Genomic DNA, 13,732 nt, shown 5'->3' with positions numbered 1-13,732 from the left:
GTGCTCAATAACATGTTGTCTAATAACTTTTGAATAATGGAGCTCATTGTCACCATCGGATCCTAACTTCACATGTATACCCAGTTATCACAGTCTCCTGGAATACATAAACGTCACGCAATACTAAAGAAAACTTATTTATCTTCAAGTCATTGTTTAAGTCCAGAGAGCTTAATGAGGTATTTTTTTCTCAAGCACCAAGCAGGAAAAGGTTGTTTTCTATTGCAAGGTACAAGGAGCTATAATAGAAAGATTCCACATCTGCTAGTGGCCAGGGTAAACCTGGGATTAAAACGAGTGTGTTAATTTAATAGGTAATTTCTCAGGGGACACTAACCAGTGGGCTCTGTCAGCGAAGGGCTCTCTCTGATGGAAACCGTGCCAATTTCTCTGTGAAACGCAGTTACCATCCTCACCCCTGAAGTCAGAAGTGCATGCACCCAATTTCCAGTAGCCCCAGGGCCCTGGAGCCGGAAAATTACACCTGCAAGCCAGCACTTTTCCCACACTGCCGCACAGCTGCCGCGCACAGAAAGCAGCTCATTTCAACGGTGCCCTTCAGCCCCACTTAGGGACATCATTAATGATTTCAAATTACAGCTGTTGCTGTCTCTCCAAACAGTGATGAATAGGGGAGCTACATTCATAATGCTTTCTTTTACATCATGGATCTGCTTCTCCTCTCAGGGGCACAAAAGATGTTGAGGCAAGTCCGAGCCTGCCAGAGCGTCTTCTAGATGCAGCCCTCCTGCCCGCCTGCCTTCCCTCCCTCTGCCCCACTCCAGCACCCCCCCCCCCGCTGGATTTCCAGCTTGGAGGCAGTGACCTCCGGTGAGGAAGTGCAAGCGGCTCCTTATTAAAGCAAGGAGAATTCATCAGAGTCAGGGGACAGGGGCTCAAACGCCTCCCGCATCCTAGCAGATCAATTCGCCCGGCTCCCCCAGGTCAACAACAGGCCGGGGTTTCAGAAAGGGAGCGTCTTAGAGGAGGGCGGCCACCCTTTCAAATACTGGAGCATCCGCTTAAACGCGAGATGGAACCCACCGCGCCGCCAGACCAGAGGTGTGGGCAGGCGCGTGTGTGCGTGAGCACAGGGACAGCCTGCCTATGGGCGAGACATCAGTGGCCACGCAGGGCGACCCACCACGGTTGACAAAGCCACGGCGATTACGACTTCAAATATCACCCGCAGGCACCGGCTGCGGTGCCCAAATCTCCCCGGATTTATTTTCAGACAAGTGACTCACAACCTCGTCTCCCTAAGTAATTCCATTAAAATGAGTCGCCGGTTCCACTAACGCGACTTTCCGCTGCTCTCCGGCTGCCCCTCCCTCCACTCCGCCCATCCAGCAAACCCAAACGGTTCTCAGTCTGAGCCACGGTACCCCAGGGGAGCAGAGGTCAGGCTCTCCCGCCCGGGCCCCCAGCCTCGGGGAGGGATGAATGGGGCCGCCGGCTGGCGGGAGGGCGCGTGCGGGCCGTGTGCGCGCGTGGGCACGCACCCCGGCCAACTTACTGAGGTTGAGTTGGTCCTCCCCTGGCCCTGGTTCCGCACCTCCTGCTCCCGGAACTGCAGTCCAGCCAGATGCTTCTCCAGCGCCTCCCAGTCCATTGGGGGCATCGGGGGCTCCTCTGGGACGCACGTTCCGCTGTCCGTGGGCTGAAGGCAGAGGCCCCCCCCCGCCGGGCCCCGGCCGCCGCGCAGGCCCCCCGCCAGCTGGGGCTTCTGGACCGCCCGGCGGGGGACTCGAGCGCCGCTGGGCCAGCCGGGCAGCACCACGTTGCCATTGTGCCTGAGGTCCTGGGGGTCGTGCGGGTGGAGGTTGCCGTTGGGCAGGGGGGGCGGCATGGCGGTGGTGGCTCCTTTCCCCCCGCCGCCGCCGCCGCCGCCGCCGCCGCTGCGGGTCCTGGCGCTCACGTCCCCCGGCTCCCGGGCGGGACAGCGGTCATCCCGGTACCCTCGTCCGTCGCGCTCGTCCTCCTCTTCCTCCTCCTCCCCGTCCTCCTCCGGCGCCCACTCATCAATCACCTTCTTCTGGTAACCCGGGAAGGGCTCCTCATAGTCCTCCAGGGCAGACACCAAGTCCAGGCTGCCCCCCGGCGACGACGAGGATTTGCACTCGGAGCAAGGGGTCACTTTGGTGGAGTTGGACTGCGAACTGGCGCGGCTGCTGCTGCTGCTGCTGCTGCCGGCGTCACTGCCTAGATCCATCCCATCCTCTCGGTAATCCTGGGGGGAGGAGGCAGAGAGAGTGAGCTGCCGGGTCGAGCGCGCTCCGGCCGCCCGCCGCCCGCCGCAGACGCCCCGGCCCGGCGCGCTGCGCCCGTCTGGCGGGAGGTGCGCCCCGCCGGAGGCCTGGGGGCGGGAGCCGGCACCAGCCTGCGGCATCCCTCCCCTGACACAGCCGGACTTCCTCCGGGGAACTAACCCTCCGATCAGCAAAGGGGGTGCCCAGCCACCGGCGCGCACACTTTCCGTAAGAGGGGCCGCGGGGCGCGCGTGGACTTTGTTTTAACCATTTTGCGCCAGGCGCGCCCCGGCACCCCGCCCCGAGGATTCTCGGGGAAGCAGACACTTTCCCAGAGAATTAGAATTCCCGGGGGGTGGGGACGGAGAAGGAGGTGGGCGGATACTAAATTCGCACCTCGCTCTCCGGGCGGAGGCCCCCGCCCACCCGGCCCCGCCCCGCCCCGCTGGGCGGTGGGGGACCTGACTCCGCGCTCTGGCTGAGCTTTACTTTCTAAGGAGCCGCGGCAGCTCGGAGGTCTGACTCCCGCCTCCGCACCTCCCCGCCTCCCCGGCTGGCCCCTCCTCCGCTCGCCGGAAGGCTCGGGGGGTAGGTGGGCGCTCAGGGCTCGCGCCGAACCGGGCGGCTCCCACCGCCCCCTAGGGTGTGCCGGCCGGGGCGCGGCCGCCGTCGCTGCAGGCGCCGCCGCCGCCGCCGCCCTGGGAGGAAGGACGCGCCCTCCCGGCGGCGAGCCGGTCCCGCCGACCGAGCATGCCCAGAGGATGCCGGGCGCGGCGCAGTCCGCTCTCCCGGTTTTCGCGGCGGCAGACGAGCGGGAGGCCGGTTGGGGATGGGGTTGGAGAGGCCGGGCAAAGGCCGAAGGAAGGGGACCCGGGGTATTGGGGGCGCAGAGCCGGCCCATTTGAAGGGGCGGTGCCCTGGAAAGGGTGGTGAATTTTAACCCCCAGACACTCCCGCGTTTCCTGGGCGCGTCCCAAGCTCTCTCTGCGGGGCTGGTTACCCCGCCTAAGCCTCCGGAGACCCCAAAGCGCGGGCTCGACGCCTCCTAACCCACGCGGAAGTCCCCGAGGGACCCCGCGAAGGACCTCCCTCCCCCACTCGCGCACATACACAAGCCCGTGTGGGAGCCCGAGTGACGTGTGAGCGGTGGTCAGGCACCATCATTTCCCTTCCACCTTCCTACACGCTTCCTCTCCACCACTCAGCTCCTCCAGTCGCCCAGCCGCCTCCCCTTCCAAGTTCAGACTGTGGGTGGGACCTGTTGCTTTAGCTTAGTTTCCTTCCCTCCAGGCTGCACATTGAGGATGACGACCTCGGAGAGGTGTGTGTATGGGGAATACAGGCGTCAGTGTGAGATGGGACTGATACCCCGCACGGAGGTGGAGAATCTGTTCGGGTGAGCCTCCAAAGCCCCCTTTGGCCACCTCCAATCAAGGGGACATTACAGGAGGAGAAGAGAGGATATCCAGTGACCTGCTTCTGGCACATTTGATGGTTTGCTTCTTTCAATTTTTAGGAAACTGACTCCAAGAACACTATGCTGGGGTTTTCAACTAGATGAAGGGGGGATCCTTTCACCGTGTACACGTACATATAAATCACCATGGTGTACACTTTAAATATCTTACAATTTTATGGGGGTGGGGGTTAAAAAGAGAAACAGCACTTAATTTCACAATGGATTGAGGAAAACCAGTTAGTTTCCTTAAACTTCCAGATTTGGTCCTGCTGCTCATTATCCCCAGTGACTTGTAGCCTGGACCAGGCCACTGCCCTGGCTTGGCACAGTCCAGATGCCAGGCAGAGGACCAGGGGCATGCTTAGGATTCTTCAGTAGGGAGTGGCTGCCATTTCTTCAGGGTCCTAATGGGGACAGGGTGCAGAGACCCTGTGTTTAAGTGAGACTCTTTCCTCTCCTAGGTAGGCCTGAGCCAGGGAAGATAAGCTAATCTTCAGACTTTTCTGGAAACAGCAATCTTATGAATAACAGGAAAGGGGGCCTTGTGTTCTGGAGCTCTTCACAGGGCCAATTATAACTTAGAATGTCTTTTACGGTGAGATCTGTAAAGAGCCTGCCTGGTGCTCCAAATATGGTTTGCTGCAGAGCCCTGGGTCGGCTAGCTGCCCGCTGCCTGGCCCTATGAGTGTTCAGAGATGCGGATAGAAAGCATTGTGTGCTGGGAACCAGATAGCTGCTTTTCAAGTCACCATGTCACTTGGCAAGGGTTAGGTCAGAACAAGCTCCCTGCTCGGTGGCAGGACACAGGTAGACAGAGACGTATTGATTAACGGTGGCAATAAGAGAGACTTGTGGCCTCCGTGCAGTTTTCAGACAGTGGGACCTCCTCAGCCATTCACCCAGTCTCCCTCCTGAGCTTCAGCTCGTCCCTCTGCTGCCCAGATGGTCTGTGTTTGGGGAATGCGAAATAAGGCCTTAAGAAAACTTTTGGCAAGGTAAACTCACTGCCAAAAATGCATGGCATTTTGAAGCCAACTTTGAACATCTTTGAATTACCTGTCCTTTTAAGTTATTTTTTGACCAGATATTCTGGATCAGATGGGAAACTACCAGGTTTCCTTTCTTCTTTTCCCTTCATGCAAGGTGCCTGGCTAGCCCCGTCTCCATTCTGTTTCCAGCTTTCCATCGCCTGCCAAGAACCATCCCACTTTGGAACAGGAAGGCCTGCCAACTCCTAGGCCAGCAACAGTCGACAGATATGTCCAGCAGGATGGAGAGATGATTTGCCAAGTGATTGAAAGGTCCTGTCTTCCTGTTTACAGAAAGTCTCCTCAAGTTAGGGGCTTGGAGCTTACAGACTTAGATTTGTCCCCAGCAACCTTTGTAAATTAAACACCAGAGATGTGAGTAAAGTGAGAGCCATCCCAGATCAGCACCTTCCTCCATCGATCACCAAGTCCTGTCCCTCTCAAATACCCCCTGTCCCCACCCTGGTCTAGTTTCCCAACAATCTTCACCCATTCTCCTCTAGCAGTCAGAGTGGCCTTTCTCAAATGCAAATATGAGCAAGTCTCTCTCAGGCTTCATTATCACACCCCCCCCCCCACCACTACCAACCAGGACTCCTCATTCCCCTTAAAGGAACTGCCCCCCCCCTCCCCAACTTCTTTTGGAAAATTTCTATTCATCTTTTAAGTCTATCTCAGGTAAAATGTCACTTTCTCTTGGAAGGCTTCCCTGATTCTCTATACCTGCCTGGAGGGGTCAGGTGACCTTCCCAAGCTTCCACGACACACTGCCCTTATCACACACGCTATATGGAGGTTGCTGTTTAACTGCTTATCTTTTCTACTACTCAAGAAATCCATTTTATATCAAGACCCAGCCCACACATACATATAAAAACATATGTAACTGAAAAAAGTTTTATAAACTCTTATTTTGTCAAATCCTATCCTACTTCATTTAAAACAAAATCTAGGCACACTTTATTACATTGATTTTATAACCCTTAAATGGGTCAGGGCTCCTAGTGTTAGAAAATACTCTGAATTCTATGAAAAGTGTTGCCATTTCTATCTTGTTCATGGTAACCGGAGTGGAATAGGAGCTTCATCAATAGTGGTTGCTAGAATTATTAATCATATCAACATTCAATTCTTTCCATCCTCAAAAATCCTATGAAGAAACTCTCTTCCCCATTTATAGGTGAGGATGCTGAAGACAGTGAGGTTAAGTCACTTGCTTAATGTACAAAAGCTGAAAAGCCAGGGGTCAGAGTCAGGCTTTGAACCTGGGTAGTTTGGCTTCATCATCCTTGCTCTTAGTCACTCAGCTAAAATTCAGTATCCCTTGGCCCAGAGGCATATGGACAAATTTACCCGGCAAAAATACCAGAGGGGTCTCCTTGCAGCAACCTCAAACTCCTTCCGCCTCCTGTCCTGCAGCGGCTCCTCGGGCAGCAGTCGTGTCTATGCAGAGAGGAAGGCAGCTGACAAGAGCAGCTGTTCTCTTCTGCTCACATGTGCTCGACCTCCTCAGCTGTCAACAAGTTCAGTATTCAGCAAGTTGGGAGATTTCATTGTGCAGAGAGTACAGACGGCTCAGAAAATGGAACTCCCATTGCTCTGAACTACCTGCCTTTAGTTCCCCTCAGAACAAGTCCTTGAAGAAGATAGTCACTGTGAGATTGGGTTGTTCAGTTTTGTCCTGGATGGGAAACTGCAGCAATACTCAAAGGATAGGGAGGGGTGAGGGCACGCTCCTCAGAGGTCAGTGCTATTTTCAGGATTTTGATCTGTAAAGACAACACTGGAGAAAAGACCTGATTGAAACACTTAAATATTAAGGAGTATAAATAGGTTGGAAACAGATGTATTTGAAAAATTCCCAAATTCTAAAGTTACTAGCCCTAATGCTAAACTTCTCTAAGTTGTGGCATTTAGAGTAACAAAGCAATGGCTGGCAAGGGGGCTTGTATTTCGTCTTTATTACATGAACTGCATGCAAATCACATGCAGTACACAGATGCTCTCCTATTTCATCACCTGAATGTAACTATGCGAGACTTTTTAAGCACTGTGGGCAAAGAGTCCTGGGTGTAGAACATCCGGGCTTAGTGCCCTGCCCTGTCTCTAACCAGCTTTGTGACCTCAGTTTCCTCATGAAGGAGGCTGAACTGCATGGTCATGGTGCTAAGCAAATCGTAAGAATACATTGAATGAAAGACTGACTGAATGAATGAACTAACGGCTTCTTCCAGCTTAAAGACTCTTGGGATTTCATCCTAGACACTGGGATATCCTATATAATAAAAGCCCAGCGACTGAATGACAGAATAATCAGAACGACCGGTCGACCAGTTGCTATGATGCATACTGACCGCAAGGGGGCAAACACTCTATGCAGGAGCTGCCCCCTGGTGGTCAGTATGCTCCCATAGTGGTGGGAGCGCCACTTGGCTAACTGGGATGAGCTGCACTCCCACAGCGGGCCAATCTCCACAGGCCACACTCCCCACCAGTGTACAAATCCATGCACAGGGCCTCTAGTATAGTATAAAAGCATCTCTGAGTTTCATTGCCTTCCTTGTTAGGAGATACAAAGTTGATTCCTCCACTAACTAAAAACCAAGGTCCTTCTCCATTAGGTGGGTTGAATGCATAGTATTCTTTATTTATGTAGATCCGATGGGTTGATTTCAACGTATTAGTCTATATGTAGAGATACTTTGTAAATGAAAGAAAGAAAACAATTATATTTTAGGTGTACTAGTATATAGGATCCATCTTCAGAGCTATACTTTAATGAAAAGAAAACTTTTAAAAACATTAACATCTTAAATGTTTTGATTTTCTAGCAAACCATGAGATTGCATTTCTCTCCTATGTTTTCCTCAATAAAAATGAAATGGCAAAATCTAGGCAAGCTCGGCCCATAAAAGATAGCTCCTATGACCTATTTTCTAAACCTGAAACCAGGACACTTGGCTTGACAAATACAGTGCTTGCAAAACCAGGTGAATGTCTCTTTGAAATGAAGATGACCCTGAAAATTCTGTAGGCACTGGTGAGTAAGGCAACTCTAACTGCAGCAAAGAGACAGTGTCTCTATCAGAGAAAAGCCACATAGAGGGTGTCAGTCAGGAACTCAGCATATAGCCACACAGAATGTGAACTGCACCACACATCCCTGCCAGGAGGGACAACCTGGCACCACTCGCATAGATATAATTTTGCATGAAGAACACCCCCTGGAGTTGTGCGGTGCACAATCTGCCCAACAGTCCACAGAGGCTCTATTGGCAATTCCATTGGTAGGAAGTTTGTGCCTATTGACAAGGTTGGAAGAGGAAGGGTGCTGTTCTTTTCCTAATAAAGTCAGACCTCAGATTGGAAGGCACTGACAAAAATTCAACTTATCTACACTCTCCCAATCTTCCTTTTTCCAGAAGTTTTCTGTCATTGTATTCTACTTTCCTTAAGTTCCTAGCAATTCTTGGAAATGCAAGTCTATAAGCAGCTCTGAATTTATTTTTTGAGCTTCACTGAAGGGTATGAATGACATAAAAGGACATTTAGGAAGAGCTGGGAAAGCTGGTAGATGCACGGCATGAGCTCGGGGAAGCATTACAAGCGATAAGTCCATGTGCACATCACCCCAGACAAGATGGGCTGCCTCAGAAGTCATGTGCCTTATATTTGGATGTGTTAGGCTTGCCAAAGAGAACATTCTTGCAGGACACTAGGAAGTGAAAACTCTATTCTGGTCACTTGTTGACACAACTCTGGAAGCATTATAAAATGAGAAAATAGCTCTGGCATTGTCAGCGCAGTGCAAGCAGCAAACATGCATCTGGAAGTGAAGAGGGAGCAGCGCAGTGGACCAGGAGTGACCTTCCAAGGCTCTGACTCTGACGAGCTCTGCGTTTCTGGGCAAGATGGTCCCTGCAGGTCTTTGAGCCACGAAAGGAGATTGACGTGAAATTGTCAGATGCCTCCAACCATCAGTTAGGGGAGGTAAATGAGTGACCTAGGCAGTGTTGGCAACAGGGAGGTCCAGGGTGAGTCACTGAACAGCAGAGCACAGAAGCATCCATATTGAAATTCAGAACAAAAAGCAGATTTATTCTCAGTTTATCCCTGGATCACCACTTGGACCTCTGCTCTCAGCTCTAGATCCCCGAGTTCTAGGTCTGCATGAAAATGAGTTAGGGAGACCAAACATCTTGGCTTGTACAGGACAGTCCTGCTTTATTCCTGTTGTCCTGGCATAATTATTAATGGCACCCTCCTTCACTCTCCAAGATGTCCCAGGCTACATGATAAATTATATTATCACCCAAGGTAAAGGGGAATCATCAATGACTAAACACAAATATTTCCCAAATCTGCCCTTCAGATGGAGTTAAATAGGTTTGGTGTTTTATAGGTAGAAATTAATCTAAATAAGCTTCCAAAATTTCCCAACAGATACGGTTCAATAAAAACAGTATGTCATGAATTTAAGAAGCACAGAAAAATATCCGAGAGTCCGTCAATTTGTGAATAATGTTCATCTTCACTAACAATCAAGGAAACACAATTTCAATAATAATGAGATAATGTTTTACCCATAAAACTGATTAAAAATTATTTAAAACTATAATACTCAGTGTCATGATGGGAGTGATCAAAGGAACACTCACATACTGCTGGTGGGTTTATACATTGGTTGATGCAAGCTTTTTGGAATACGATGTGATAACATGTTTTATCACATGTGTTGATTCACGTGTGTCTCTGTAAAGTTTGTATCCCATGACCTGTTACTAATTCAACAAATGTATTGAGCCCCTACTACATGCCAGGCACCACAAGACATTGTGGTGAAAGAGACAAACACTATTTGCTCCAAATGGAACTTCAGTCCAGTGAAGAAACAGACATTTCAGGGGGAAATACAGGGTGGGGCAAAAGAAGGCTTACAGTTGTTCACACGGAAAATAATACAATAGTTAATAGATAATAATATAAGAATAAATGGTGTGTTTTGCGTACTCACAGCTGTAAACCCACTTTTGCCCCACCCTGCAAAGAACAATTTAGATGACAATTTGTAGGAGGTACCCAGACAGTAGACTCAGGATGCTGAGAGCATGTAGGTAGTGTTGTGTTGGGGGAGGCATCCGGAAGAGAATTGATCTGCTGAGGAGGGGAGGAAGGGTGTTACGGGCAGAGGGAACATCTTGCACAAAGGTTTTGAGAAGGGAAGAAGTTGAATAGCTGAAAGCGCACCACTAGTTTGGAGCAAGAGAGTAAGAGCCAAGGTGGCAAGAGGCGGGTTGCCACGAAGATATTTCTCCTAACAGCCATTTATGGGTTGTAAAAGCAGGTTGACATTTTTAGAAACGTTCTCCGTGGTGGAAACTTGCAAAGGGGACAGAAAAACAGAGCAGGACAGGAATGGAAACTGAGAGACCAATGAGGAAGCAAATATAGTAAGTAGCCCAGGAATGAGATGAATGTGGCTTAGGAGAGGCTGGGGAGATGGAGAGAGATAGAAACATTAAAGGTATATTTAAGTGGTAGAATCAACAGGCCCTGGTGACTGAATAGGTGGGGGTGGTGAGGGAGAGAGAGACATTACTGATGGTTTCCCGGTTGTATCATAAGCAACCTAGTTGAAGGTGGTGCCTCTTTACTGAACTGGGCAAAAAGGAGGGGTGGGGTTTGGTAGGGGAGCAGAAGGAGGGAAGATATGGGAACCTTTTGGGATATTTTCTATTTGAGATGCTGTGACACATACAAGTGGAGATGACAAGTATTTGGATGTGTAGGTCTGGAGCTTATGAAGAGAGATATGGGGGCTGGAGAGGTAAATATGGGCATCAGAGTACATAGATGGCATTTGAAATCTTGGATATAATAGGCTCATCTGGAGACAAGTGTAAAGAGTAAGAAGGACAGGCCAAGTTTCTAGATCTGAGGAATTCCGTCATTTAAAGATCTTGGAGAAGAAGAATGAGTTTGTAAGAAAGACAAGGAACAGAATGGGGGAGAGGATACTTAAGTCTTTTTAAAAAGCCTAGCCCAAGGACACAGAAAGGAAGATGGAGATTTATGCATAAAGATGCTCACTGTGGCATTTACAATAGTGAAAAATTAGCTTCAACCTAAATGTCAAAAAATGGGAAGATGTTGAAATAAATTGTCTCATATTCATTCTGTGAAATAAATGCAGTCAAATGAGATGTTTTTGAAAATTATAACATTAAATGAATAAAGGAGGGTATACAATTATACATATAATGTGATCCACAATTTAAAAATTAAATGGCTATGCCTAGAAAAAGATGTAGCTAAATGTTAACAGTGCTTAACTACAGGTGGTATTTCAGGTGATTTTTTTTTACCTTTGTATCTAGTTGTGTTTTTTAATTTCTTTATAATAATCACAAAATAGGAGGTAATATATTTATGCAACAGGGAATAAATTACATATATTTATTTAACTTAAAATGAATGATTCTGAATTTGCTGAAGACTTCCATCAAAAATAATTGTTGGGATGAGTGAGAATTTATTTATATAAATTATTTGAGGTAGTCTTTCATAAAACAAATAATTTTATGGCTCCATAAATCACTTACTAATTTAAGTTTTTGAATATCAGATTTTTTAAAAAATATAGATTGAGCCCACACACTTCTGAAATAAAGTTTGGGGTTATAATGAACTAAGCCAGGGGTTCGCAAACTTTTTCTGTAAAGGGCTAAATAAAAAATATTTTCAGATTTGTGGGTCATACAGTCTCTAGCATAATGGTTTTTTGTTTTGTTTTTTTTTTTAATTTTAAGCAAAAGTTTATAAATGTAAAAACTCTTAACTCTCAAGCCACCCCAAAACGGGTTGCCATCTGGATTTGGCCTGCAGGCCTGTTTGCTGACCACTGGGCTGGATGCATAAGAACAACACAGCTGCTTTCTCATTACAGCCTCACATAGCATTGGGGTTGTAGGAAGGCGAATCTTCAATTACTAAAGTCCTAGAACCAGATCTGGACCTGTTTGCAACAGGAAGCAGAATAAGTGGAAAAGTTCTAAACAACAAACTTTTTTAAAAAGTCTTATTTTTTTAAATGGAAATTGATTTTATGCAAATATGTCAAGTTGATATCTTCACCCAAAAAGTAAAAGCTAAAAGAAAACATATTTGTTTTCTTATTTCTTCGATATGTATTCTATATTAATCTTAGATTTCTTCTATATTAATCTTAGATGTTTGGTATTATGAGAGGAGTGTTGCTATTTACAAGAATCTATTCACACCCTAACTGGTTTGGCTCAGTGGGGATAGAGCATCGGCCTGTGGACTGAAGGGTTCCAGGTTTGATTCCGGTCAGGGTCACATGCCCGGGTTGCAGGCTTAATCCCCAGTAGGGGGCGTTCAGGAGGCAGCCAATCAATGATTCTCTCTCATCATTGATGTTTCTATTTCTCTCTCTTCCTCTCTAAAGTCAGTAATCTATACTAATAAAAGACTATGTGGTCGTCATGCCCTCACGCCCTCATGCCATAACAATCCATCACCAGAAGGCTGCGTACGCAGCGGGCACATGCAGTTGGGTGGGGCGGGACCCCGGCTCCGGCCTACCTCTTTGGTGCAATCCATTGAAGAGCCCTGGATGGGTAGGTGGGGCCTACCTCTTTGGGGAGATCAATTGCAGGGCTCCTGCACTGTTAGAGGGCACAGGCCAGTCTGGGGGAACCCCTGGATTTCGTGCACCGGGCCTCTAGTAATAATAATAAAACTCTATTCACTTGTTCATACCAGGAACCTGGGAGCTGTCCTTGTTCCCCTCTCTGCATTTCCCCTCCACCACCCCCGCCCCCCAACATCAGATGTATTTGGTGCAGTTAGTACTCCAAGCAGATTCTTGTTCCTGGCGGCTACACCCACCGCCAGCTGCTTGAGTACCAGCTATGAAATCCCACAGCATCTTCTATGGTACAATTTATTCCTCTGCCTTCATCAGGCCAAAGAGAGACCATCTGATCAATATCCTATTTGGCATTTCCCCCTCCTTATCCTACTTCTCTCACTTCCTTACCTGTTTATCCCACAATAAACCTGCACCCAAATCCTTGTCTCAGGCTCTGCTTCTAGGGAACCTGACCTAAGACACCAAGTCCCAAGGATTCTACTTCTTGAATATATTTGTTTTTTTACCACTATCTCTGCTTGGAGAAGAGATGGTGAGCCAGGTTACACTTGTAATTTTATTCCAGTCTATAAATACATTTCAAAATTTAGTGTATGATGCCAATAACTTTTATGAATACCAGGAAATCATTCTTATAAAATAGGCAACAATGTTCTGATGAACAAAAACATCCACGAGGATAAACAAGAACTTGCAAAAGATTTAGCTTTCAATTGGCATCACAATATAGAATTATTGCTGGCATTATTAATACCAGTGAGTGGAAACAGCTGCAGCTCCAGTATTATCAATTTTGCTAATTATTACTGATTATATTTTTAAAATTATACCAATAACTAATAGCCTATAAGTAATCTTCTGTTATCAGACCTTTCCCTTTTTATTATACTGTAATAGGTTCATTGATGTTTAATAAGATGTGAATATTTGCCGACTCTGATAAATACCTTTATTAGGATATGCATATGTGTTCAGTTTATCTTCTCAATTATACCTACATTAAAACCTGCAAAATTAAGTTTGAGAAAACAGGCTCTATACAAGCAGTGGAGCCTATATGACTTGTGACCTCCTGCTCTATTGCATTCTGGTTAATGATGCACAACAACCTTCAAGCATAAACACAGAATAAATCAAAGGGTTCTGGATGGCTCTCAGGGAAGTGCTGCACACAGGGCTCAGCAGTCCAAGACCGGACCCAGCACAGGTGGGGGCTGACTGTATAATGCACACAAACCCCCTGCAGCAGCCAGGATGATGGTGTACAAAAGCACAGCGTTTCCCCATGGAAAGAACACTTTTCCCAGCTCCATCTAAGTAA

At 47.9% G+C, this 13,732-nt stretch overlaps 1 protein-coding gene and 1 long non-coding RNA gene across 4 annotated transcripts in view; one reads left to right on the top strand and one right to left on the bottom strand.

The window, feature by feature from the left end:
- Nucleotides 1-2,613, bottom strand: part of SCHIP1 (schwannomin interacting protein 1) — a 118,890-nt gene extending 116,277 nt beyond the window's left edge. The window contains exon 1 of one of the 2 annotated variants that reach the window (XM_059686903.1): nt 1,517-2,613. In XM_059686903.1, the coding sequence (XP_059542886.1) occupies nt 1,517-2,389 (873 nt within the window). In that variant the 5' untranslated portion in view covers nt 2,390-2,613. The remainder of the gene's footprint in view (nt 1-1,516) is intronic. The other variant, XM_059686905.1, reaches the window with a different exon arrangement.
- LOC132230060 (uncharacterized) lies at nt 2,107-11,861 on the top strand. Of its 2 annotated transcripts, XR_009451797.1 has the most exons (4): nt 2,107-2,224; nt 3,540-3,743; nt 4,170-4,303; nt 4,887-11,861. It is a non-coding gene; the product is annotated as an uncharacterized LOC132230060 (long non-coding RNA). The 2 variants fall into 2 exon arrangements; XR_009451796.1 differs by lacking the exon at nt 4,170-4,303.
- The last annotated feature ends 1,871 nt before the right edge of the window (nt 11,862-13,732 follow it).

The sequence above is a fragment of the Myotis daubentonii genome, chromosome 3 (genome assembly GCF_963259705.1).
Source record: "Myotis daubentonii chromosome 3, mMyoDau2.1, whole genome shotgun sequence".
Classification (NCBI taxonomy): domain Eukaryota; kingdom Metazoa; phylum Chordata; class Mammalia; order Chiroptera; family Vespertilionidae; genus Myotis; species Myotis daubentonii.
This window is presented reverse-complemented; position numbering and strand designations above follow the sequence as displayed.